Source organism: Fistularia commersonii, chromosome 21, assembly GCF_037954325.1.
Source record: "Fistularia commersonii isolate RoL2024-O1a breed Wild chromosome 21, RoL_Fcom_v1.0, whole genome shotgun sequence".
Lineage (NCBI taxonomy): Eukaryota > Metazoa > Chordata > Actinopteri > Syngnathiformes > Fistulariidae > Fistularia > Fistularia commersonii.
The window spans coordinates 15,433,658-15,461,265 of NC_141304.1; the positions used below are offsets into that span (position 1 = coordinate 15,433,658).

The following is a 27,608-nucleotide window of genomic DNA, read 5'->3' on the forward strand; positions in this document are numbered from 1 at the left end:
TGGTTTTCCTTTTAAATATCGCATTTCGTGCGAGGCTTCAAAACACAAAGACACGGTGCATCAGAAGGAAAAAAAAACATACGGGCTCAATGGAGGAGGGGGGTGATTTTGCACCAGTGTACGCTGAATTGTGTCCCCGGTTGTGCGGAAAGGTCCCCCGGTTGTGCGGACCGGTGCCCCGGTTGTGCAGAGAGGTGCCCCGGTTCTCCGGAGGAGAAACGGTGTTGCTTTAAACCTCACGCGGTCAAAGTTGTTTACCTCTTAGTTACCTCTGACGTCACGACACACCCCTGTTTGAGGGGGCGGACCCGAGCTGTGACGAGCAGGCGGTTAAACCAATCGGAACGGAGCTCGCGCGGGGCGTCGCCAATCGCGACGCGGCAGACGCACCGAGCTCGCCGCCGATTGGCTCACAGAGGGGCTGGGGGGAAATCCCTCTTTTCCCCCCCAGAGGTCCCGAAGAGGGGGGCGGTGCATATCGAAAAAGTAATGGCCATCTATTTGGGTCGTGGGGAAGGAGGGATATTTGTCGTCGCGGTGTAGTTGGTGTTATTTTCGCTCCGCTCATGATAACGCCCGCGTTCGGCCGTTTTCCACGGAACGAACCCCACGCCGGACGGTCGTCGCCCGCGGCCGCGGAACGGTTAACAGCCTGACTGAAGTTGATGCCGCGTTTTAGGGTTAAAGCAGCCAGCTAACCACGCTAGCGTTAGCTACCACCAGCGAGTCAACGTCTGGAAGGGCGGACGACTTTCTCCCCCGGAGCCTCCTCAGATTTCTGACTTTTTAGTAAGTTACAACGCAGTCCTTCTCTCCTCCCGAGACAGACAGCCGGGCAACATGGAGCGGACACGCTTCTTGGGAGCATGAAGACGACGGCGCACGGCGACTAAAGAGGATTAAAAAAAAAAAAAAGCAGGCTCGGCTCTTAAATGGGGAAAAGTTGAGCTAACGACAAGGTATGAAAGTGGCATGCACAGGAGGAATGCAAAAGTCCACACTCGGATGGTTGTGATTTCTCCTGGCCGGGACCGGGGCTAGAAAACGGGCTTGGCACGGTAGAATCCCGTCGGTGTGCCATTGTTTGCCTAATGTTACGTAACTTAACTTGTCAGCGGCAGTATGATGATTAACATAGAGAGTGTATGTTGCTGTTGAAAATAGTTCAGCGTTACATAAACAGCAGTTGCAGGTCAGGTACCAAGAGGGGGGGGGGGGGGGGGGGGGGAACTCGGTGACTTGCGACATGCAATTTTTTTTTTTTTTTTGTCTGTTGAACAGGATTAACATCTTGGAATAAAGTGAAGAAAGCTCTCAAGTCTCACCTATTGTGCAAGGGCATGCTAAAACCCCAGGTGAGACCCCCTTCCTTCGAATGCAACGTGTGCAAAGGTGCACCGATGTTCCGCTCTCTGTTTTGAAGTTGACAGTTCACATGAGAATGTTGAAATATATTTTAAACGAGCCGCTATTTCTCTGAATTCAATCGAGATGCATGAAAAATTGAGGTTTGTCGCGCTCTCAAAGCCATCATTGAATGCTCAAGGTACCGTTAGTTAATGAATCCGTACTTAGGTACTAATAGTTAATCAGAATGTACTTAGATTGATAAGTGAAGTAGTAAAACTATTCATGTACCATTGCAAGTTTCCACATCATCCCGACTGCTGATAACTACTTTATACTCCACGACTCGGAATGAGCGGTTTATAAGTACTTTTACACTATTTCGAGCGACACATTATAAAATGCTTAAAACCTGGATCTCGAGTGTTACGCACTATTTACACTGATAATGTTCCCGGACGGAAGGTTCGGTAAAACCCTTGTGTTTTTATTGCTCTGTTTCAGTATTTCTTTCCGCAGAATAACTTTTCCTGAAACCATCATAGGACAGGATGAAGAAAGATAACTTGTAGCTTGCTGTCATCTAAATTTATAACGGCGTGCATTTTCTTGTTCTTTGCTACTCGAAAGGAACAAAAATAGCAGCCGGCGAGGAGTGATTTATTTTTATTTATTATTATTTTTCCCCCGCCCACCTATTTCTGCATAAGCGATATCATTTTCACACCTTTCCCATATCTGGTCACGACGCCCTTTGGCACCTGGAAGTCAGAGGTGTAATTTCCCCCGTCTTTGCTGCCTTGTGGTCAGCGTTCACGCGTGTCGGGAAACGTTCGCGGCGTGTTCCGGGACGGAGGGAGAGACTTTTACGACTTTATTCACTCCTGAGAGTTATTCATTTGGTGCTTAGCGGACATTTGCCACGGGAAGCTATGAAATCTGTTTGTTTCTGTATTGACTACGACCGTGTCAGCTGCTTTATCGAGCCGTGCGCGGTGGAAATGGTACAGTCCATTAGGTAGCCTATACAGTGAAACAACCCACCCCTTCCCCCCTTTCGTGACTATAGTAATTGGTTGCTTCCTCTCACATGTAACCCTATAGAAAGAAAGAGGCCGTTGTACTTAGCCGTAAACACCCACTTCCATGCGACGCTATACGTGCACGCCGTTTGTCACATACGTCCTGTTGTCTTTGAAACTAATGAAGTGTTAAGTTCCCCTTAATGTCGACGGCTCCTCAGACGCATCCCGTGGCTGATGGTATCTTGGCCAAACACATCACCCAGGTAATATTTGTTGTAAACGGGGGAGCCGATCATGCAGAATAAGTTGTCACGGGAAAGCCAAACGTATGCGACTACTCTGTCTATATAATGCGGCTTAATGCAATCATTCGGGTAAAATGAGACCACACGAAAAGCGTAACTTTATTGAACCTGTTCGACGAACGCGCCACACACATTCTTTTCAACTTTATTTCGTCCATTTCTTGTAAATGAATTCAAGATTTTACAGCCCCTTAAATGATTTTTATAGTAATTAAACCCTTCTTTCAAGGAGATCCGATAGTGTCTGAACATTATTATCTTCGTGAAGGAGGGTTTTTATTGCAGGGCTTTGTTTGACTTTTCTGTTTACCCAGATGTATCTAATAAATTGGCAAGCGAGGTTATGAAATAATGGATTCATTTCATCGATCTATTTCTGAGATTCGACGGATCGTACCGGAATTCTTCAAGCCTTGAAAAGAGTTCTTGTAGACTTTGATTTGTGGAGAAGAGAAGAGAAAAAAAAACAAAAAAACGGTGTTTCCTGATGGGCCGAAAAACATTTTATGGTGGTTATATAACCTTGACTTGTGTATTTGCACCCACTTCACCCACATGTCGGTCGTCCGGCCGGTTCTGTCCGGCCAGGCCATCTGCGTGCGTGACCGTGCGTTCTCGAGAATGCGCGTTCCCCCGTCAGGTCCAGCATAGACATAAACAGGACCTTCGACGTGTGTTTGAGCGGGTTTCTCCCCGCCTCGTCTTTTTAACCTCTCCAGAGTCCAGCAAGGGGCCCAGATTAAGGGGGCAGGCTGCCGTCACTGCCTCTCTCTCCCCTTGCAGGCCAGCAGTGGGGCCTGGGCAGGGGGGGAGTGGTGCAGAGACTATAGCGTCGGACACGGGATATAGGAACCCCCCCCCTCCACCCCTTCCACCCCAGTTTAGCCCATCCTGTGTGGGGCACAGGTCACCTTGTCATGTGCTGTTACCGCTGCTGTAACACGCTCCCTGTGATCGCAGAAAAAGAGCTGGAGATCGAGCCGCCGAGGCCGCGGGAGGGAGAAGGAACCGACGAACGAGCGAAGGGAAGGGAAGGGAAGGGAAGGGACAGGACTGGACTAGTCCCCGGCCGCTACGCCAGTTGTTTAGCCGCATTACACACTCCCGTTTTCCGTCCCCTGTTGTTTTGGGTCGCGATGTGACGCTCTTCTTCTTGCGTGCCGTACGTTTTTTTGAAAAGACGTTTCTTAAACGTCAAGCGGGTTGGAATGAAAGTACTTTTGTCACAAATGCGGCGCTCCCCCCCCCCCCACCCACCTCCACACACACCTCCCTCCCCTTGTTTCCTTCGTCATTGTGTACGTTTCTCCCCCTCGACTTTTTTTTTTTGTTTTTTTGCTGCAATTATTGTGCTTCTGTGTGAATAACCTGCCCATTTATTTCCATTGTAGCCCAGTTCTCTCTGAAGCCCGGGTCATTCCAGAGCCGATTTGTTTTATGTCTCCTCTGTACTCATAGTGACCCAGCCTGAGGTATGCAGTAAAACACATCGCCTTATGTTTTCTCCTTTCTCCTCCAACTTACTCCACAGCTTCCCCTTGTCCCTTCTCTCCTTCTCCCACTTTATATCTTTCTCCCACTCTCTTTTCCCCTTTAAGAGAAACTTTGGCAGAACGTAACAATTTCAGAACCATTTGCGGGATTGCTTCATGTGATGTAGACAGAGGATGCTCATTAGACTGTCAGAGAGGGCCTCCTTCTTTCACTCAGGCGTTCCACAGCAATCCCTCTCTTTCTTCCAGTGCTGTTATAGGTCTGGATGTGATTCTGACTTTGACTCTTATTTGTTGGGATGTGGTCTGTAAGTTCATTGCTGACATTCTTGGGACATGATGCCAGAGGTTTTTTTTTTTTTATTCCCCGCTTTCCCCTCTCTCTTCTGCATATCTGTGTGCAGTTAAAGCGATCTGTCCTTGGAACGCCGTCCGGACCCTCCTCTTTACCCACTTTGTTATAACTCGCCCCGTCCTCGATCGCATTTCATTCAAACGCCCGGCTCCTAATGGCAACTCTTAATTAGGTTTGTTAGATAGTGGGCGTGAGTGAACTTGCTATTGACTTTGATGAAAGTTAATCTAACATCTGGGCTGCGCTCCAAATCTTTTTCACAGCTGAGGCCTCATTATGTGTTTTCTGTGAGTAAGAGAGCACCTGACAAGGAAAACCAATGGCCATTTTCCTGTTTGGTAATCACATACCCAGACAATGGTGCCGCTGGAAATTAAATGGCCGGTGGAAGAGGGCAAAATAAGCTACCATATGAGTGGTGTTGGAATCCTGCCACAGCCCACCTTGGCACTTATCCCTTTGTGAATATCTCACACGCGCCGGAGATCCAGCGACTGCGAACGGGAAGACGCAGAATTTTAAATAACTTTGGTCAAACGACGACATAGCTAATGCCCGTCATGCGACGCCAGAACAAGTGCTGCGTAGCATGCGTTACAGCCGTGATTCATCTTTTCCCCCCTTTTGATTTATTCAAAGCGCGGCTGAAACGACACGTGCGTCTCATCATCCCCGGACCGACGTTCTCTGCTCCTGGATTGGAAGGCGGGACGCCGTCTGCGTAACCCCCAATGTATAACAATTATCAGGCCATGGGTTTTAAAGATAAATCATCGGTCGCCGCTGGCGGCGTAGACGTGGGAGCGACATCTCCGTTTCTGCCCGTCTGAGCGTCCTCTGCGCTGCAGGCCTTCTTCCAACCTGCTCCAACCATGCTCCTGTTTTCGGGGGAATTCTAGGACGTTTTGATTAATGTTTATGGAAGTTCCCGGTCTTCCGGGTCACGGTTAACTCTCGAAATATTCTCACGGCAACTCCGGTTGACTTTCTTCTCTCGGAGACGTTTCACCAGTTCCAATGAGTAATACTGACTATTACCTCTGCATGTTTTGATCCAAGCTCTTATTCCGGTACGCTCGCCGCCACCTCCGGCCCATCGGCCGCGCTGCCGCGAAGACGTAGAGATAACGTCGCTGCTTCGAACAATGAATGGTCCTGAAGGCCAGATGGGTTCTGGATGCGATCTTCAGTTATTGCTCCTTATCCGGTAACGGCGGTGTCGTCTGCACGGTGCTGTTCAGCCGCTCTCGGCTGCCAGGCTCCTAATATTGACGATCAAACTAACATTTTGACTTCCACTGTCCCGCACACTGGGTCCAATCTAAAAGCGTCAATAACGCATACTTTGTCAAACCGTATCGATACTCTGGTCCAGCCAAACAATTGAAATATGTCATCGTGTTTATTATTTGAAGTGTCACGCAAAAAGTGTTATGAATTCATTTGTTCAAAATGTACAAACTTGTTTTAAGTCCATAATCAACATTCAAGAGAACAAATGATGCAAGATGACGCCCTTTTTTCTTTGTTTTTATCACGAGCGCCTGCATGGGATGAGCAGCCAGTAGTTCTGTCTCCTCACTGACTGGCGCAAAGAAGTTATTTTTAACGTTTTTTGCGGCGGGAGGTAGGAAGCCGCAGCTGTGAATCCTCTCTATATTTTCCATTTGTATTTGCAAGGCACTATAACTCCCGCCTTATCACTCGTCCTCTATTTTTTAGGCATTAGAAGCCTAAGAAATACTAGCTATATTGTAATAACATCAGCTTGTAAATTTGACAAAATGTTACTGTAATGGGATTTATCGTTGGATCCAAACCGTGTGGGGCCGCGTCCATTTTCAAGGCGCTGCAGGCACATGGAAAGATGTGTATTTTCCAGCAGCGCTAGTGTCGGGATTTTAAAATAAGAATGCGCTCGATATTACGAAGACGAATCGACGGAGAAACAAACGAACCGAAACCTGTTTGCACTTGGTATCTGCCCTCCCGCTTCGGGTGGCCCCTCTCTTCCCGGGACACTTTATCATCCGTCGCCAAGTCAACACCGTCCCGGCAATTGTCATCCGTAATCTCTCCTTTTCCGCGTCGGTTCGTAAAGGTCGATTGTTTGTACCGGTTTGTGTGCTTCACGCCGTTCGCGAGACACGTGCGCTCAGGTAGTTGGCACGCTCGTGCAGCTGCAGAAGAGCAGCGGTAAGGAGGCATCTGCTGCTGGGAGAACCGCGTGTTCGCTGGATTTCCAGCTGCCCTTTATTGTCTATGGTCCCCGCCGTGGACCTTGGGGCTTGGTACAGATGGTTGGGTTTGAAGGGACCGTCTCCACATGGCAGCCTAGTAGTTGGCATGAATGGAATGCATGAATAGACAATCCTTCATGATGGAAGCTGGCCGGACTCCCTGCTGGCCGGACTCCCCGGGTCCACTGCGAAATATTCGGTACGGGAGAGGGTTGACATCTGTAGCGTGCACCCCAGGCGTGGCTCGGGCACGGGGAACTCTTCTTAGTAAGCCTCGTCTGACTCCTTTTTTTTTTTTTTTGTATGAGCGCGCCCCCGATTCTGGCTTCCGGTAAAAAGCCCCGCCAGTTTCGCGGCCGGCGAACGCGCGGAGGCACCTACGGCAGTATTTCAGAGCGACTGTGGTACTTGTGTAACGTCTATTTTGTTCGCCACAGTTTTAGTACACAAGGTACTGGGTGGCTTTGCTCAAGTCAGCCCTCAGAACATCTGTGTTGTCAGCTGCAATGATTACGGCCTTGCAGCAAACTGCTGAGTGAAGAGCACGCAATAAAATGTAAGTAGGGTGCCCCCTCCCACTGATTTCGAAGCTGTAACACGGGATCTCGTCTCATGGTTTCTCTCTGCCAGGGTCATTTATTTTCCATCCTTAACCAAGAATTGGATACCGCCGACTTCGCCGCTAGTTTATTTTCTAGAATTAGATCCCTAACTCGGCGTCCCGGTTTGACATCCGCACCACCTGCGCAGATGTCCCGTCGTTCCCGTTGGACCTCGCCGCCGAGCTCATTACGCCGATGACAGTTGTTGATGCTTTTGGGATAAATTCTGCTGTGGTAACATAACTTTTACAGCTCTCTGGCAGGAGCGCCCTTGTTTGTGTTGTGCTAGAGATCCATCCCCTTTAGCGCGAGCCCGTGGCAGTGGTCCCAGAGGACGAGCGGTATCTGCCGTGCCAAGGTCCAGCGTAAGGGAGGCAAAAGCGAAGGCCCCGATGTTGATGTTGATGTTCATCAGAATATATTCAGAATTGGTAAAAACGTCATCCAGATATAGCGCACCGCAAAGAAAACAAAAACAATACGACCCGATAGAACAATGCAGAGCGCCTTACACAAGCGGTTTCTATTACACGGCAATATAAAGTGCTTCACAATAAAAACCGTGCGGAACGAACCGTCCCGTATACAACGCCCACCTAAGCCGCGCTATGTTTGAAACCGTTTAAAATGTTTGAAACTACATAAAGAAGAAGGCGGAGTTGAAAATCACACCATCAAACTGGAGTCACCGGCAAAGTCCCCACGATGAACCCCTCGGCCCAAGAAAGACCCGGTTCACCCCGAGGAAGCGGCAGAACAGGACCCCGGCTCATCCCCGACGCCGTGATTGTCATGCACTCACTCATTGACCTTGAAACCGTCAATGCGTTTGCAGATCTGAACCTCAGATAGAACATACCAAGAGGGCTTTGTTGAGCTAAGCCATGCTTGACATGACTCCAGTCAGCTCCTCGGGACGCCAGGGGAAATCACATGCTGAACGCATGTTCGCCATTGACAGCGAATGGGATTTTTTTTTTGGTGTCTAAATCACGCCGGAGCAGCGAGGAGGCGGTCGGAAATCCAGACTAGCTTTATGCACCTGGACAGTCTGTGCCGTTTAGTTACTGTGTGCACGCTAGATAAAATCAGGAACGGTTGACTTTCCCTGTTTAGCTTTAGAAGTTGTTTAAATGTCGTAACATAGACGTTTTATAACTCTCCAAGTTGGGGGAAAAAAAAAAAAACCCTGGCTGATAGTTAAATTTTTTTTTTTTTTTTTTTTTTTTTTAGTGGAAATATTTTGTTTTTGAATCAAATATGTCATGGTCGCACAGCGGAAATTTGTGTCGGTGCTTTTCTCACTGCCGCAGAGAGACAGAGCAGTTTCCCCGAATCATGTGGTGAATAACACTTGGTGCCGCCTGTTAGAAAGATCTCAAAATCCAGAAGTCGCAGCGTGCGTCTCGACACTTCGGGGGGCTTTTTGAATGTAAACTTCAGGTGCTTTTAAATGGAATAATCGTTTTTAAGCTATCGGGCAGCAAGGTTCATATCAGAACCTTATCGGGGGATGAATAGGAACGGGTCGCGTCGGTAATCGCCCGAGCTTCGTAGCAGGAAAATTCCCGGTTTTGAATCCAGCGGCAGGTTAGCTTCTCCTACCGATGTGTGTTTTCCAGTGCGGTATCTCTTCTGAGGCCCGGAAATTGTTGTTCGGTGTGAATGAGAGTCCGTTGTTGTTTGTCTCGGCATGTGGCCCCGGGACCGAGCGGCGTTGCCATTGGCAGCTGGGATTATCTGGCCAGAATATCAGATCGGGAGTGTTAGCAAGATTACTGTGTACTCGGGGCTTATTAGTTTCTTCTTGTATTCCCGGGATGAGACGGGACCAGCGTCCTTTCCGCCTGAAGACATTGCTGCTTCATCTTATTTATAAAGTCGCATACTCAAACACAGACAAGTCAGTTTACATCACTATTTATTGGCTACGTTCATCCTGCATTCGGCGGCTGCGACGCACACCTGTGGGCGCGAGTCTTCTTCTTTTCCAATTTCGCTCTGTGAAAGAACTTCCATCGGTGAAATAAGTTGCCCATCATGAAAAGGAGCGGTTGTTGCAACCTTAGTTTTTTTTTTTTCTTATAATGCTGGATATTTTCCAATCCCTTTGACAAGCCCTAAAGGATGAATAATTGTGCTATTACTCATTGGGTGGCCGGGGGCCGTCCTCTCCGGTTCCACCGCATCCAGTGTTTAAAGTCAACAATTTTCCAGCGCAGGAGACTCGCGTGGAGACGAGATCTATCGAAAGCGGGCTCTCTGCCTTATAATCGAGCGGTCCGGCCGACAGACGTCCCCGTCTTATAGGTTAACGTACACACCGCGCGCAAATCGGCCCTCTGGAATTCCAAATGAAAACCGAGCAGGGACGAGCGAGATGAGTAATATTACAAATGTTATCCCGGCACGAAAAGCAAACTGCCTTTTTCCCCTTAATGCTTTTCAAGATGAGGGTCTGGCTAAGATGAGACATTTATTTATATTTAGCAAGTAATTGAAGTGGCTCACGGCTGTGTATATTTAGCCGGCTTTTTTAAATCACAAAAATGGGCTGTTTGTGTTGACGGGTTCACTCTTGGCCACAGCTCTGTGCCCACTCGTAATACCAGTTTCTTCTCAAGTCCACAGTGGAGTACACTGGCACTTTGTGTCACAGAAAGCCACCGTGACAAAGAGGTCACCCTCCTTCACTCTTTATCTCTGGATGCATCCCGTCTGTTTGTACTCCGTCTCCCCGGCGCCTCCTCCTTCACGCTCGCCTCTTCTTCCTACGACGCTCTTACTACTCTCTCCCGTGGGCTGACACTTCCTCCCTCGGAGTGCAAAAAAAACAGCCATTTAGAAGGCAATAAATGACAACTCAGCTGCACGGTCTGTGCGGGGAGGTGTAATTGACACATGAGCAGAGTGAAAACTATGTGATGTTCTCAGAATAACATGGTGTAACGATTACAGAAGCCAGAAGAAATTAGGCCGTCGCGGAGCAGTGTGAAGTGGGTAAATTAGAACAAAGCTATTTAGTAAATCGCGTACTACGTCTCCAGACTTTGGGCTGAGAGCTCACATTTTAAGAGGCGAGCCGGCCACAGAGATGCAAAGAATTTCAGATAGGTTTGTGTTAAAGTGCCCAAATGTGTCGAAGAGGAAAAATTCCAAGACGGGGTGCTGATGTTGTCTAACTAAGGTAAAAAGTGGGATCGAATCCCGAATGCATGTTTTAAAGGGAGTACGAGCGTTCGTACACGGAGGATACGACGCCACCGTTGCCGCGCTTCACTCAACAAAGCCCAAGCTCGAACGCCAACGTGTCATTTTATCATTTCTTTCGCCCGCGTTATTCGACATCGTTCAATGTTGCGGCCCGTTAAACCGTCACAATTGGAAACATATTTGTGCTTTTCCTTTCTGATAGGGGTTTGGATTTTGGTTTCGTCACCTTCCCCTCAACTTGGCCTTCCAAATGCTTGCATTAGCCGCAAAAGTGTTAAGTCCTGCACGACCCGACAGAACCGGAGGCGTGGATAACGGTCAGCTCAGAAACAGTAGCACGACACTGATAGCTATTCATCGGTAAAAGAAAATCTAGGAAACGGCACAAAATGCATTCTACATTTTGAGAACGGGCATTTATGGCTTTGGAATTCAATCACGGTGTCGATGGGCATTTGACCGCACATTATCACGGCATTATGGTTACACGAGCACAGTTTAAATCGGGATATATTCGATTATTATCATTGCCCAGTTCTATATGAAAATAAAAAAAACAATAAATGCACTTGTGCGGATCTGCCTTGTGATATTTGATCAGCGGCATAAGTAATTGTTTTGTCCCGGAGTCGGGACTCATCTTTCCTCCAAAATTTACATTTTTGTCAGTGTAGCGGTTAAAGCGCAGTCCTGCTGACAAAGGGAAAGACGAGCAGAAAATGAGCGAAAACACAAACGCGTTTGTGGCGGTAAGGAGTTACAAGGAAAAGAAAAAAAAAAAAAAACACCAACACAGAGGTGATCAGCAGATCATTGCTGAAGATAATGCTGTGTGCAGATGTTCAAAATTAGCTTTCATGATCTGATTTGAAGAAGATACGTTGTCAAAACATGTCAGAACAATAGCTCGTGTCTATTTTTAGGGTTTTAATCTTCACGTCAGTGTCTTTAAAATTCCAAAAATCTCCCGGCGTCCCTCCTTTTTAAGAATTCATCAGGCCGTTTAATGATTTATTCGTTAGCAGCGGCAGATACAACAACAACAACAGCAATATAGAGAAACTTTGGTCACGGCACGAGGAAGCTGTCCTACTGGTGCGGGTTCACGGTCCGTGCCCGAATCATAAACCACGGGGATCGGCCCAAACTTTGGATCCGACTGTGCGATTGTAAGGAAGTTGATAAGACGCTTTGAGCCGAAGAATCAACACCCGTCTCCATCCCTTTCTTATAAACGTATCGGGGATTTCTAAAGACGCGCTTTATCTTCCTCATTGGTTCAGGTGTGACCGGAGTCGTGCACATTTCAGGGTTCAAAACGCTCGGACCGCGAGGTGTAAACCCAACGGCGCCGCCTCTCCCGCCGATGTTCACGCCTGTCGTGTGAGCACACACTATATTTTGCACGCTTCCTATCAAAATGTTATTACACAACACGCATAGCGGCTCCTATTAGCCGGCCGTCGGTTCGTGCGGGATCGCCTGTCGTGGCGCAGGACTCGACCTTGTTAGGTGTTGTGGGGGGAAAATAATAGCGGTGTTACGGCGCTACAGCCTTAGGCGTGTCGCTAATGTAAAACAAAGAGATTGCTTTGTTAGTATTCTGAATTATTATGCCAGTGGTAAGTTTGATTGATGCCGCCGAAGCTCATACACTCACTTGTATGTATATTATTCAAGAGAGGTAAGAGCCAGCGGAGGCCTAAAGCGCAAAAGCTGTTCCCTTGCGTTGCGTGCCTGAGACTGCAATGAGTACAGATCTGGTCTAATAACCTGATGAATTATTTAGAGCTCCCTCAATACAACTGTGCATTTAGTGTAATGGCCTGTCAGGGCTGAATGGAATCACAGAGGGATGATTTCTCTGATCACTTGATGCCATCGTGAGGTAAACCAGGTGTTTTCCCTGCTGATTCGCAGCGTGATGAGTGCGGCCGGCCGCCGCAGCCGCGCCGATTTCATGCTTTTATGTCGGCGTGTCGCACGTTGCATCGGCCGGCGTTACGCAATACGCACTAATTATACCCCCTCTATGTGTAACGCTCCGGGCAAGTAGTCGGTCCGTTTTGGGAAGACATTCTGCCACACGCTTGTGTTTACAGGTTACGTAATGACAAAATTGCGCATCAGAAACCATTGATAATGAATCGTGTCTTTAGAGGATGAACAGACATGGCTTGTAATCCCGTCGTCATCGTCTTGTTTTGGACAGCGCTCTGAAATCCAACTTATTTCGGTGCCTTTCATAAGTTCCGAGTGTCATTTTGATGTGGAGTGTTTACATATTTATTCCAGACCACTGTTTTGTCAGAAAATTCTTTGGTCTCCTGCTCTTTTCACGCAAATCTGTGCTCTCCGAGAACGTGAGGGGAGTAAGCGTAGAAAACGGCCTTTGCTTTTTCTTTTCTTTTTTTAACCACAGCCTAGTTGTCATCATAACAAAACGAAACAGACGAACGGCTCATAGTAACGTGTCTGCGCAGAGTGAAAACCGCTCTAATTACTTTATTGTGTTTGTCAGGTTTTGCAGCATGAACTACCTCGCCTTTTGCGCCATGTGAAAAAAAATGACCCGGCCTCGCGGCGCTTTCCCTCCCAACCGGCCGGGCCTGAACCGGTGTTGCGGAGCTCGGCTTCCAGCGTGGACGGAGCTCCTTCAGGGCTTCCTCGTCAGTCTCTCTGCAGCATGCAGATAATCAGGTTATGCGTCTGAGTTCCCAAGTTCCTCATTGTTGTCGGAGAATTTCGAGATGTCCGGGCGCCGTAAATGCCCCGAGCCGGATCCGTCGGTAAGCCGGCGCCGAGACGCTCCTTTTGACGTTCTGTGTAAAATAAGAGCTTTGGATGAACTACGGATCGGAGCGTTTATTTACCGCTTTTGAAAAAAAAAGAAAAGTCGCTAAGCAGGCAGGTTTCATTTTCACGGTGAAAGAGCAGTGATCTCTTAATAAGCGCTGAATGATGCAGGGCTCTGTCAAAACACCGTAAATTATTCAGGTGAGCCTTCACCTCTCCTGCTGTCGATTTGCCGGTGCGCTGAAGTTGGTATCACGTCTAGTGACGCTCCCCCCCCCCCCCCCCCCCCCCCCCCCCCCCCCGCCCACGTCTTCCATTCACTTGTGTATCTTTTCGCTCTGTAGTGGAAGCAAAGAAAATGCTGTTGTAAGAAAGAAGCTTTGTGAAAAGGACAGTGATTGTTTATGTGGATGCTAGCCTTGCGGTGACATGCCTTTTTTGTCCCCCCTCGCTAGGCTGTTAAGTGAAATAGATACTCGGAGCACTATGTAATCAAATGAAACCCAGATCCAGCATTTTGGAGAGGAACAAGGGTTTTTTCCATTTCATTCGTATGACTCCGATTCCTTTCCACGGGATAAAAACACTGAAGCTGAGTTCACCTCCAGAGGGTGGACTGGAAACTCAAGGTCTCCCCTGCAGGAAGGACGGTTTGGTTGGCATGGAGAAAGGGGACAGGAAACGTGTCTGACTTAGAAGATGAAAAAACAGATGGCAATTGAGACATAATCTTAAAAATGTCCTATCATAAAGTTTCAAATTTTAAGCTCATTTTTCTACAGCGGGGTTCCAAACATTCAGAAAACATACATAATGCGTATTGTGAGTGGAATTTCTCTCATGTTGCAAACATAGTTTTCCAAAATATACATTTCACTTTTCATTTTTCTATAAGTCACCCGCTCTGTACTTTAACCCGCTCGGAAAACACATCACGAGTTACATATACGTTATTTGGAAGAATCCCAAATATCTGTGTACCTGTTCATATGTTTCCATGTTTCATTTTTTTTTTTTTTTTGTGCTCAGTGATGGAGCCCACGGTTGTGAGTACGTCCACGCTGGCCCCTGACGAGTTCGACAGGAATGTGCCGCGGATCTGCGGCGTGTGCGGTGACAAAGCCACGGGCTTTCACTTCAACGCCATGACCTGCGAGGGCTGCAAGGGCTTTTTCAGGTACAAAACAATGCAAACCTGCTTTCAAGCTCACGTCAGTTTAACACAGGTAGACGCGCGCAATACCGAGGGTAAAAAGCAAAGATGCGCAAGTTGTCGACGAAGGCGTCGCGACGCGTAATCTGCGTCTTTAAACGTGGTCCGCGGTTACATAACATGTAAAAATAGGAGTAGCTCTGTGTGTGTGTGTGTCTCATAAGCGAATGCCTGCCTGTTCATTGATACACACTCGTTTCTAATATCCCACGAGAACCAAACTAAACTGTTTGTTTATCCGTTGAATTCACATTTGCGTCTGTTCCCCTCCGCCGTGTTGATATTGAAAGAGGGAAGATGACTTTCTTGGATGCTAACAGCACCCTTATTTTCTCAACTGGCCCTTGTGTGAACTCTCACCCAGTGTGTGTGTGTGTGTGTGTGTGTGTGTGTGTGTGTTTTTCTATTCATCAGCGTAACATTGCATATATTTCCATGACTGAATGAAACCTTACACTTTGTTTCAGGCATTGTGAGGCTCCTCTGTTATCCCCCGCTTTCTCATTCACTTCTCCACACGTTAGCTGCTTGGCTCAGCCGGTGACCAAAAGGGCAAAAACATTTATCCGGTTGTTCTGCGATTATTATTGTCAAAGCGCTCGCCGTGACCGGCAATAATTTCCCCTTATCCCGCGTGAACGGCCGCATCTCCGAACGCTCTGAAAAACTGTCTGCTGTTTGTGTAGGCGCAGTATGAAGCGCAAGGCCACCTTTACGTGTCCCTTCAACGGCAGTTGCACCATCACCAAGGACAACAGGCGCCACTGCCAGGCATGCCGGCTCAAACGCTGTGTGGACATTGGCATGATGAAAGAGTGTAAGTATGGCAGGTGACCCATATGTCTTCAAGGCGTCCAGTTTAGCTTACACCATACCATGTGATTTTTTTTTTTTCTCCCCCGACCCCCTCCTTTTTCTTGGAGTTGTGACTGTTGCGAAGCAGAAAGTATAAGCTCCAGGCAGGGATAGAAGTCTCCCGGACGGGATAATTAGGCCACCCAGTATTGTCGAATTGATAACCTCTGGTCCAGAATGAACCCAACCGTGACTATTTAGATAGCGGTAAAATATGCGTGTGTGTGTGTGTGTGTTTTTTTGTTTTTCTTTTTTTTTTTTTTTCTTAAATCTGTATTCCTGTTAAAGATGAAAATTAAAAACAAACTAAAGTCCTGTCGGTTTTCTTTGAATTGCTGGCAGAATGTACACAACTCTTTGCACTTTTAGGGGCCTATGGTTGAACTTGTAAATATTCTGCAATATTTGGACTCGGGTCAAGTTTCTTTGGGTTTTTGCCCCCATTAGAATGTTTACATGTTCTGTTTGAACTGGCGGAGCCTCCCCACATTGTATACGATAAGTTTACTCCATCTGAAGTTTAAACACCTGCTGGTATGTACAGTCTAGCGAGGCCTCTTCTTTCCACACAGACGTGTTTATTTTCATGGTCTGCAAATAGCAAGTACATTTTTCTTGTTTTCTCCTGATATCCGGATATTGTCCGCGGCCCCGTGTTATGCAAAGGCCTCCCGTTTCCAGCGAATTTTCCCCCGTACGGTTTCTGGGAATACCACAAGACTGATGGCATAGGCACTAATTTACTTTACGTGAGCGGGGGGCCAATAGCGCGCACCTCTGTTGTTAGCGCCGTTTCAAAAAAACAGCAGCGCTGTTGTAGAGATCCGACTCATTGGCTCTCGCTCTCTCTCCCCCTCTCTCTCTTTTTCTGAGAGCTAATTCAGTGGCTAGAACAACAAGGAGCGAACAGAACAAAGACAATGTTCTCAGTTGTTCAGTGCAGCAGGGGTCTCCATATGGACGCGTCCCTCCCATTCTCTTCCTCCAGAGAATAACAACACCCCCACCTAACAGCATATTGACATAGCTGCCATCGCAATGTAAAATACACTTACGTGCTCAGAAGTTTTGAAAGCTGCGTCAGATTTTATGGCGCACCCGCATTCTGCTATTGCGATCATCCTTATTTTCTTCCTCTATATTTATTTTCAAATATCCCTGAGCGAGTGTAACATGTTTGGGTTTGTTTTGTTTTTTTTCTTCATACCCAAGTCATTCTGACGGACGAGGAAGTCCAAAGGAAGAAGGACCTGATCCAGCGGAGGAAGGACGAGGAGGCGCAGCGCGAGGCGGAGAGGGAGGCCAGGCGGCCGCGGCTCACCGACGAGCAGAGTCAGGTCATCGCCACCCTGGTGGAGGCGCACCACAAGACATACGACGACTCCTACTCCGACTTCTGCCGCTTTAGGGTTTGTTTGGCGCGCCGCTATCTTCTGGCCTACGACGCAACCCGCGCAAAGCACGTCCGTCCAAAAGCGCACAGTAGACAAGAGTCGTGAGTTACGATGGATTGAATTCAAACGCGCCGAAATAGAGATCAAAATGACGGCAGCTATGAAACGAGAAGAAATCGAGGCAAAAATCGAATCGCGTTATTTTCCACCAAGATGGAATTGACCTTCACGTCTCGATGAAGGTACTGAGATGATCCCAGGGCCCGACGGTGGCATCAGGGACCCCTGACCCCGAACCGGAAGGGGTTCCTGTCCTGTTTTCGACTGGTTTGAAAGGATTTTCTGGAACTTTATGGATTCTATTTAGCCCCGTTTGTGTTTTAAACCCATATTTATGCCTCTTTTTTTCATAGCGGGCGGTATAGATGGTCGGCGGAATCCCTCAAAGCTCACCGACAGGAGGTGCGGGCGGGGGGAAAACATACGATCGGCATCAACTCTCACGTTATGGGGACGATTTGGTCGTGCCTGGTTCGGGTCCGCCGTACTCATTTCCTTATGTCGGGGCAGATTTCTTAAATTTCGCTCCGGTCGCATGATAAACACCTCAGCACACTCGCCCCATTGTCAGTCGGGCCGAGACGGAGCTGCTGTGTCACACATGGGCTCACTTGGTAATAACACGGCCTTTGCACAAGGGAAGCGGTCGGTTAAAGACCGTTTAATATCCAGTCTGACTTATTCTGACATTTGCTTTCAAATGTCAGAATAGGTTTGGAAGGGAGACTAGTCCACCAGCTGCCCCCGCTTCCTGCACCTCAGGTGGAGAGTCAGCTGGTATTTTCAGCAGAAAAATAATGAAAGCGGCTCTCAAATGGTGACTTAAAATGACGGCTCCCTTTATTCTCAGACTCCCGGAGCAAAAGTTTCAATCGGTCCTCATTTTGTAGCCGAAAGTAGGACCGGAGAATGTTAATATTTGAAACGAATGTCCTCCCCCGCAGCCTCCGGTCCGCGAGGGCCCCGTGACACGCAGCGCCAGCAGGGCCGCCTCCCTCCACTCTCTGTCCGACGCCTCCTCCGACTCCTTCAGTCACTCTCCAGGTGAGACGCTCGCGGGCCAAAGAACGGATAAACCCCCCGCGATAAGACAAATTCATGCTCGCTAGTAAGAAATGTTTAATCCTCAGTGCGAATACCGAGCCAGAGTCCGTCCTTCCCCTTCCCCTCCCCGCGTCGGCAGTATTTTGCGGTCGTTCGTCGCGCCGCTTTGCCGAGAATCAAGTAGAAACTGTGAACAACCTGTACCCTGCAGACACATTACTCCGGCAGTAAACATCAGTTCATTAACGCGTCTGTCAGTAATGGAGAGAACACAGCGAGGGACGGAGTCACGTGGTCCGTTCCCGACACTCAGCAGACCGGCCATTCGAAGCCCCCCCCCCCCCCCCCCCCCCATTCCCCCCTCCGGCTGCATTTCAAGGCTTCGCGTGTTGTTTTTCAGCGTCGCGTCCGAGCTTTCATCTCATTTCCTCTCATTTCGGCGACGTTTGTTTTCCGATAATTCTTTCAATCAGCGACCCCGCCCTCCCCCGTTTTCATTATTCATCCGGGCTCGTTTAGCTACGGGGCCGGCGTTTTCATTGAGCGAACCTCCGCCGCCTCCTTGTTTCCTCTCCCCGGCTCACATCTTTCCCCGCTGCCGCCCTCGCTGTCACCGCAGAGTCAGTCGACACCAAAATGAACTTCAACAACTTGCTGATGATGTACCAGGAGCAGGGCAGCAGCCCGGATTCCAGCGAGGAGGAGGGCTCCAGCTTCTCCATGCTGCCCCACCTTGCCGACCTGGTCTCCTACAGCATCCAGAAGGTCATTGGCTTCGCGAAGATGATCCCGGGATTCAGGTATCGGCGCATTTGCCCCGAGAGCGACCACGATCCCGCTGCTTAAGGTTTTTAGGGCTCACACTGAAGGAAAAAAAAAACTTGTCTGGAAGAAAAAGTTCCTCACCTTCAAACCTCACCAAGAGGTGTTTACCTGATTCGCTGTCTAGAACTTACCAGCAACGTACCGTTATTTCCAGACTGTTGAGGGCTTCTGAATATAAGCCGCAACAGCTAAATTCACTAAATACATACATACATGTGCATAGACAGGCCACAGGTGGCCATGTTGTAACATGAGATATTTACACAGATTTTTTTTTTTTTTTTAATCTTTTCATTAAATACGTACCGGTAACATCCACAAATACGCACTGGAAACGCTTTTTTTCTGATCAGTACGGCTGATGAAAAAGATGAATCGTAAATAACACAAGGAAAAGTCCATCCTTTTTCCAGCCCCGCTTTGTCCTCCTCCGGCTGATCCCTATCTCGGTCGTCCTCCCGCGCACTGAAACCGTAAAAGCAGTCTTCTTCTGTGTCGGAATTAAATTTTACGGTCATTTCATCGGTCCGATGTGACGAGGCTAAATGTTTTGGCGGCGTGAAGCTCGTTAGCCCCAAATAAAATCCATCAATTAGCTGTTGTTTAAGCCGCGGTGTTCAAAGCGTGTGAAAGAAGTAGCGGCCTATAGTCCGGAAACGACGGTAATAATATAAAAATGTGTTTCCGCCGCTGACCCTTCGCTGTAATGCACATCGGTGTTTTCTGGCCGGCTTTTATCGGAAAAAATGAACTCGGAGTTCTGACAATCATTAAATACTAAACTATTGGATTCAGGAATCAATCACACAGGATTCATCATTTCCTCCCGGCACAGGCGAAGGAAAGCCATTTGATTTCTTTTACAGGACAAACAAGGTCTAATTAGTGCAAAGACGTCCCTAGAAACGTTATTTTGACAAAATGAAAAATTAACGCGGGGGTACATTTCTTGCGATGTGTGATGGATGATCCGATATGATTTCTGCGAGAAAGCCCATGAATCAGCCATAATCACTTTAGGGCAGGGTGTTACCGAGGCTTCTATATCAATAAACCCTGCTCAGCATACAGTTCTTCTGGCTGATTACCATCTTCACAAACTAACGTCTGTAGCAGCCGTTGGAACATTCAGTACCCGCCGTGCTTCATACACCTGCTGTTTCATGGAGGCTCTCTTGCAGCACATTGTATGAACGCTGAAATTAAAACGCCTGCTAAATCCAAATGATTTCAGGACGATCGGCGATAGCGTTATAATACAAATAATAAATATAAAAGAGAAGAAAATTATAACACAAATTAAGTTTTGTTTAATCCACTCACCTCAGTTTGGCTACCCGGATACCATCTCTTTTTATTTTCTTTTTTTTTCTCCTAATACTTATATGTGCATTTAGCATCAGCGGGCTTTTTGTTAGGGTCGGATTTCATTAACATTTACCCGAATGCAGGAATAGACACGACAATTATGAGCCTCTTTAACGCGATACATTGGCCCCCCTGGAAAACAGTATACCTTGTTTTTCGCGGGGTTGCGTTCCAAAAAGAACCCGTGATAGGCAGAATCCGTGAAGTACAAACCTTTATTTTTTTTTACAATTATTATACAACCAAATACTCTTATTATACACTGAAAAGAAAGAACAAACCATTTTACAGACTCAATCATTTGTTTCACAAATAAAAGGACTGTACTTTAGAAATTTTTTTTTCAACAAATAACTTCTGTACTGTACTGTCAAATAATAATTTTAATCATCAATGTGAACTTCAAATTGCGGAGATCAGCGCCGCCCACCGCCACCTTTTTGCTGCTGCCAAACTTATCGCTGCTGTCGTCCTTATGTTTTTTTCTTCCTTCTTTACGGAACGAACGGAAGATTCATTCATTCCGTAAAGCCGACCTGCAGCCGCGTAGCTTTTAGCTTCCCTTAGCATGTCCAGAAGTTTAACTTTATCTGCCATAGATAGCATCTTCCACTGCCTTTTGGGCCCTTTTGTCGGTCCACAGCGTTTTGTCAACATTATGGGTTTTAGAGAAACTCGAAATGACGAGAGAATTTGCACGTACGTCATGTAAATTCGGCGAGCTGTTTTACGTACGTGTACGTATTAAACTGCGACGTTATTGACGCACAGGTAGAGAAGAAGCGGAGTGACTTTTTAGCCAATCAGAATGCAGAACACGATGTAAGATGCAAATCCGTGAAGTGGCGAAACCGTGAAAAGTAAACCGCGTTCTAGCGAGGGATCGCTGTAGACGTCAAATCCTTCGCTCGCCCCTGCACCGAGTACGAGCCTGTCGCCATCAGCCCCAAAAGGCCATATATAACCGAAAAGCACACACGGTGTCAAGTTGTGTTGTTGGTTCACTGAGGTTTGTCACTCATTTGCCGTGGTTTCCTCGTCACTCGGTGTAATTCGCGTGGCTCTACGGGTGCTTGTTCAAGACACACGTTGTTTCCTTGGTCCTCGTAAATTTCAGTCAGCTTATGAAGTCAGAAAAGACTGGGAAAAAAAAAAATGTTTTTAAGGCTTTTGGCTCATTTGAATGGTTATGTAAAATGAAAAATAAACACTCACTCGTGATGAGCAAAGAGTCATTTGAAAGAATCATTTCCATGTCGGGTAAACAAGCCCGCGAGTATTACATGAGGGTGGATTCAAACCGCAAAGACCAAACGGGGCTTTCGTTGTCGTCTCCAGCTCACCAAGAGGCTCTTAGTGAGTTGACATGGAGAAACGCTCGGCGTCTCATAGGTCACCTCAAAGTCAAGACCGTTTTTTTTTTTTTTTTTTTTTTTTTATTTTGTTTGTTTTTTTCACCCCTAGAGGCAGCGAATGATGGAACTACACTTGGAACATCGCCACAATGTTTGTTGACTTTTAATTGGAATAACCATACAAGGACTTCAGGGGAAATATTTGAATAGAAATCCAAAGTTTATGAAATTCTGAAGTTTGATGAGGCAAAAGAAGCATTATCTTGGATGAGTTTTCTTTTTAATCGCCACAATATTCAGATGTTAAGATGTCACATTAGAGGGTATTTGTTGACGTGGAAATACGTATTGTAAAATAGTTAAAGACAGCAAAGAACACACCTAAGGGATGAATGCGACTCAATACTAAATTATATGATATCTCAGATGATGTGCAAGCAGGGAACCGAATTTCTATGAATATCATGGAAAGAAATCTCAGTTTGTAAACGAAACTACATGCTTTTAGCCAGACCGACTGTTTAAGAGTCCTGGAAGCAAAGCCACCATTTTATCAAGTTTCAGCTCATGTCCCTGGAAAATGCTATTTTTATCTGCCCGGCACATTCTCTATCCTCCTAAACGCAGTGATATCGGTATCAGGACAATAAAACTGTGATCATTCCTTTGGAAGTGTGTAAGCAAATGTGTGTGTGTGGTCGCATCGCCGCAGGGAGCTGACCGCCGAGGACCAGATCGCCCTGCTCAAGTCCAGTGCCATTGAAGTGATCATGCTGCGCTCAAATCAGAGCTTTAACCTGGAGGACATGTCCTGGAGCTGCGGTGCACCTGACTTCAAATACCAGATCAGCGATGTCACCAAAGGTAGGTGGCGTTCGTCCGGTGGTAAATCGGACGTACCGGCATGCGTCGAGACCCCCCCCCCCCCCGTCCCGGAGAACTAATTGTTACTCTCCTTCGTCAAAGAAAAATCTGGTTCTCATTTGTTTTTCATGAATTCCACCGCTCGTGGCCCGATGGCACCGTCGGGTGGGTAATGCGGTCGGTTTTCCCACCCCCGGTATAAATACATCGCCACGCGTACAGTCGCCGATGTGCCGGGAAACTCACCTCCCGCATTATATATTTATACGCGGTTATCAATTAATTTTGCCGGGCTGATAGATGCAGAGTAGAAAATGCGTGTTGCGTAACTCTCCTCCGAGCTGGAGGGAAGAAGCCCGGCGTCAGAGAGCCAATTGGATCATTAGAGTGGGAGTCTGGATGTTGTCGGAAGGACCCGGCGTACATGCTAATGTACAGTTTGTTTTTTCTCCCGCGCGGCAAACACAACATGTCCGTATATCAACCCACGTGATATCGCAGAATGGGCTGTAAAACATGATTAACATACATAAAACACCCGATAATAAACGGAGGTAATTTGATGATGAATTGCAAAGATAAATTCCAGAAAGTAAACTCCAATCTGTAAAAGCGGTCTTGGAAATCAATTGGCATTTTTATCAAGAGTTTTACGGCATATCATGAACCCGTCCGCGCACGGCCGAACCCCCTCCGAGGCGGCGCGTGGACGGACGCCAAATAACGTTTTTATCCCGAACGCGCCCGATCATCAGTTTCTGAATGATAATGAGCGGGAGAAACGGCGGCGTTCACCAAGGGGTCGCTCTTCTCCCGCGGGACGCCGAAGGTCGCTAACGCCGCCTTGCATTCTCAAACAGCGGGTCACACTCTGGAGCTCCTGGAGCCGCTGGTCAAGTTCCAGGTGGGACTGAAGAAGCTGAACCTGCACGAGGAGGAACACGTGCTGCTGATGGCCATCTGCCTGCTCTCTCCAGGTACTGAAGAGCACATCCAGTGTCTTGGTGTTTTCTTTATGGGAGGCATTGTTTGCTATTCCCTCCTCACCCCTTTTTTTTTTTGAACGAAAACAAAAAACATGAACGTATCATTGCGACACATTTGTGAATATTTGAAACGGTGATCGTCCGGATTAGCCTCTGTACCGTCACACACCGCCGCATACGGGATGCACTTGCAGTTCATATAGCGCATACATTATACATGTATGGTTATGCAAGCATGTATTTGCATCCCTTTTTGAGGCAGCTCATTAACATTGCATTGATGTATTCCCCCGCGCTAAAATTAGCCAACCACCCGACCCGCATGGCAGCGGTTCAATCACCAAGATAATGCATTTCGTTTCCAGTCACGACGCCGGGCGACTTCCTCGGAAGCGTGCGGCACCGTCACGAACCCCCTCGGCAGATCTTTACACTTTTACCGTCCAACTTTGTCACGACGGTTCAAAAGCGACCGGCTCACACTCGCCGTGTCCCCCCCCCCGCCCGCCCGCAGACCGACCGGGCGTGCAGGACCACGCGCGGATCGAAGCCCTCCAAGACCGGCTGTCTGAGACCCTGCAGGCCTACATCCAGCTCCACCACCCGGGGGGGAGGCTCCTCTACGCCAAGATGATCCAGAAGCTGGCCGACCTGCGCAGCCTCAACGAGGAGCACTCCAAGCAGTACCGCTCGCTCTCCTTCCAGCCGGAGCACAGCATGCAGCTCACCCCACTGGTGCTGGAGGTATTCGGGAGCGAGGTCTCCTAGGAGCTGCCTCTGAACCTTAGCAGTGCAGAGGGAGCCGGAGACGTCGCCCCCCCGCGGGGGTAAACAGAGGAGGGTGGGAGATGAGGATGTGCTGGATGGACTAAATGGTTGGTGTGGAGTATGAAGCAAGTGGATGAAAGTGCTGCCCGTCAGTGTGTGTGTGTGTGTGTGTGTGTGTGTGTGTGTGCGTGCGTGCGTGTGCACCTCCGTGTAGGTGTATTGTATAAAGAAGTGTTCATGGAGAGCAGGCGGATGTTAAGACAGTAAACAAGGGAACTCATTCAATACAAACTAAGCTATACATACAACTTCTGCCTATATACTTTGTTTTTGTCTGTATTTAAATCAACAGATCGCTGCTTCAAATGCCTGGACATTTTGTGTGTATGTGCCGTGCACACAACAACACAACAAACATACTCAGTTCTACATTTAGCCATTCAGTTGAGCTACCTCTTGGTTTTACTGGGGTCGTTTTATATTCACATTGCCTTTTTGTGAAAAAGATACATTTACACAGAACACTTTAGATACAGTACGGATGACATTTCAACTTATCAGTGCAAAAGCAGTGCCTCCACATTATTTTTTAAATGTCTGATGTTTCACAATCCTTTTATTATTATTATTATTGTTGTTGTTGTCGTCATTGTTGTTTTTCATCTGCTTCTCTCCAAGGCAGCATATGTACATGACTTGTGTATACTTTTCAAAACACGCTTTTCACCTCTCACCAAAGGAACGGTCATCTACATTCTCAGAAAGCTTTCAGTGCCCCGGCGCCGCCCCAACGCGCCGCTCACACACACACACACACACACACACACACACACACACATAACCGTGTTTCAGACTAGCCTCACACATGATGAAGGATGAACAAACAGACAAGCAAACAAACAAACAGACAAAAAAAAAGTCATTGTTTTAGGGTTTTAAAAGTGCAGAGTACAGAAAATTGTCTGTAAGTTAGCGAAGGGGGGGATGGGGGTGAATTTTTGGGGTGTCTGGTTTGAGGTGAGAATTAGCCACTAAATACGTTAGCTAATTTTTACACTGCTAACTTGTCAATCAAACCAAGCCCGCGTCACGGCTTGTTTCTTTTGAAATAGATGTTCCTCTCCTCCGTTGAGTCCTCTCCCTGTAAATAGTTAATTGCTATCATGTGTATCCTAAGCACTGTTATATCACCTTTTACTCAAGCCTATGTATTAATATACAGTATATTATCACAGATTTTAAAGGGCTAAAATGCCAAATCTAACTGGAATAGGAAATCAAGGCCAAAGCAAGAGGCCTTACTTGTTAATATATAGCTGCATACCATACTTGGAATTGGCATAGATATGGATGTAATTGCCATGGATGCTTTCTGGGTTGTTTTCTTGTTTGTATTTTTGTTTTTTTGTTTTTTTTCAATGATATATATATATATTTTTTTTTTTACATCACTTCATCTTTGAAAAGAAAAAAAAAAAAACCAAACAATTCCATGAATTGTTCCTCCTCAGTATACAGTGAGCTCATTGGGCCTAGAGCTTTGGAAGCTGCTTCAGACCTCTACAGATATCACGCCCCTTTCGTTTCTGACTGGGAAGTGGATTTTCTAGAATGTCTGGGGGCTTGGTTGTGATGGTGGCGCACCTCTTCACCCAGGCCCTCCTGTTAGATGATGTATGCTGCGCAGCCCTCTAGTGGCTGCATCATGTAAATACCAGGTATATATAACATGTCCACCGCTGTACATAGGGCTACATAGATATCTCCAGAGGTGGACTGCGTATGGAACATCTGTACTTAAGTGAAACTATAGGCTCCTCGTCACAGCGTGACTTCAGTGAAAGTATTAAGTATTTCACCGCGGAATCGACTCGGGTCGGAGTCGTCGGGTCCGAACCCTCGGACGCGCTTCGGGAATGCGGTTCGGGACGGCGGTCGGTCGTCGGAGTAACGGGGGGGGGAAATAGGAAAGCGGTTACGCGGCGGTGTTTTCACCGATGTCGTCCACGTCGGCGTAACTCGTGTCCGTATTTTACGCGACCTTTTCAAGGCGAAAGCCTCGGCGATGCAGGTTCCGGTTGAGGAACAGCTCTTTGCGATGCAGCCATTTGTAGTGAAGTAAAGTTACTGGAGAAGTAATAAACACAACCGCAGCCAAGTAAAGTGCAGATTCAAGTACGACGACTCGGAGGTAGTACTCGAATGACACAGTTGCAGTACTCAATTACAATCCAGCAGTGGGTATTTCTCAAGGTTAATTAAATATCAAAATATATGCAAATACAATACTGACCCTTTATTGTGTTTTTGACTCTTTACCACTATGTTCTCACACACCCCGGGGGTTTTTCGCTGTCCGGAGGGAACCGCTTGGAATCGTGTCACCCCGCGATCCGCTCGTACGTCCGACGTCGACGACTCGTAGCTTTATAGACGGCTTCGTGTACTTGACTAACTTCCGGGGTTCATCGTCAGAAAGAGGACAAGCTATACATCCTGCAGCTGCTCTCTGATAGAAGCCATACAGAACACACCTGAAACGCCGCAGTACGCTAACGCGACTCTAGAGCCTTTGTTTTATGTAACATATGAAATGTGGCTTTTGCAGAGTCTCGTGTATGAAATAAGAACTTGCGCCCGTCTTAGGTTTGTGCTTCGTCAGACGGTATCTAACGGCCGAGAAACTGAATGCTAAACGCATTTAAACGCTTATGTATATCCACTTTTGTTTTCTCTCTTAGAGGCCACTTGGCTGGAGCCTTGAGCTCTGCAAAACAAACAAAAAAAAAAAACAAAAAAAGATGCAAAAAAAGGAAAAAAAAAAAAAAGAATTGTCGTCGGGGTTGTGGGACGATCCTACGCTCTCCGAAACGTTCCTCCGTCTCCTGTCCAGTTGTGATTCGGCGACGCGAGCTTCCTGCGCCTCACCCAGAGCTTCCTGTGACACGTGCACGCCGACGACCCCAGCGCGCACTCGCGAGGTTGTTCTTTTCGTGTGTGTGTGTGTGTCGTTGCGTGGCAGTTGTCGCTTTAATCGGTGCGTTCCCTTCTCTTTGTCACTGTGGCTCAATTCCAACTCCCACGATCGGTCACTGTGACGTTGTGATCTTCGCGTAACCATAACCAGTTTGGTTTGCTTCCCGGAGCTCGTCGGATTGGACGATTGGGGTCGGCGGGGGAAAATGCTGTGCTTAGTTCTTGAACGCTGACGTTTGAAGTTTTGAAAAGCCCCTCCCGCGGTGGCTTTCGGAGTTGATGTAGTTCTTTTTGGAGATGCAGTGTTGATGTCTGCACCTCCCGGATGACAAAGGGGTCGCGCATCCGCCGGCTGTCGTCGTACGAAACACGCATGTACGGTTCCGTTAGCGGTCGCTCCCCTGGACGGTCCCTGCCGGGTTTCACCGCGGAAAGCTGCTCGTGGACCGCATTGTGGTTCTTCAGATACCCGAGAACCACGAATCCCCCGCCAAGGAGACGCAACGTTCTTGGCGGGGATTTCG

At 47.5% G+C, this 27,608-nt stretch overlaps 1 protein-coding gene across 1 annotated transcript; it reads left to right on the forward strand.

The window, feature by feature from the left end:
• The first annotated feature begins 463 nt into the window (after positions 1-463).
• LOC147222445 (vitamin D3 receptor B) lies at positions 464-26,941 on the forward strand. Its single transcript, XM_086168853.1, has 10 exons — positions 464-959; positions 1,282-1,355; positions 14,406-14,553; positions 15,276-15,406; positions 16,657-16,853; positions 17,843-17,942; positions 18,562-18,742; positions 22,203-22,354; positions 23,215-23,331; positions 23,855-26,941. Exons 3-10 carry the CDS (start codon positions 14,408-14,410, stop codon positions 24,106-24,108), a joined length of 1,278 nt encoding a protein of 425 aa, XP_086024979.1. The 5' UTR covers positions 464-959; positions 1,282-1,355; positions 14,406-14,407; the 3' UTR covers positions 24,109-26,941.
• The last annotated feature ends 667 nt before the right edge of the window (positions 26,942-27,608 follow it).

Excerpts from the sequence above, each read along its gene's own strand:
- LOC147222445 (XM_086168853.1), top strand. The coding sequence starts at position 14,408 with ATGGAGCCCACGGTTGTGAGTACGTCCACGCTGGCCCCTGACGAGTTC. Across the intron at positions 18,743-22,202 it reads AAGATGATCCCGGGATTCAG|GGAGCTGACCGCCGAGGACC; the intron begins GTATCGGCGCAT and ends GCATCGCCGCAG. Across the intron at positions 22,355-23,214 it reads GATCAGCGATGTCACCAAAG|CGGGTCACACTCTGGAGCTC; the intron begins GTAGGTGGCGTT and ends ATTCTCAAACAG.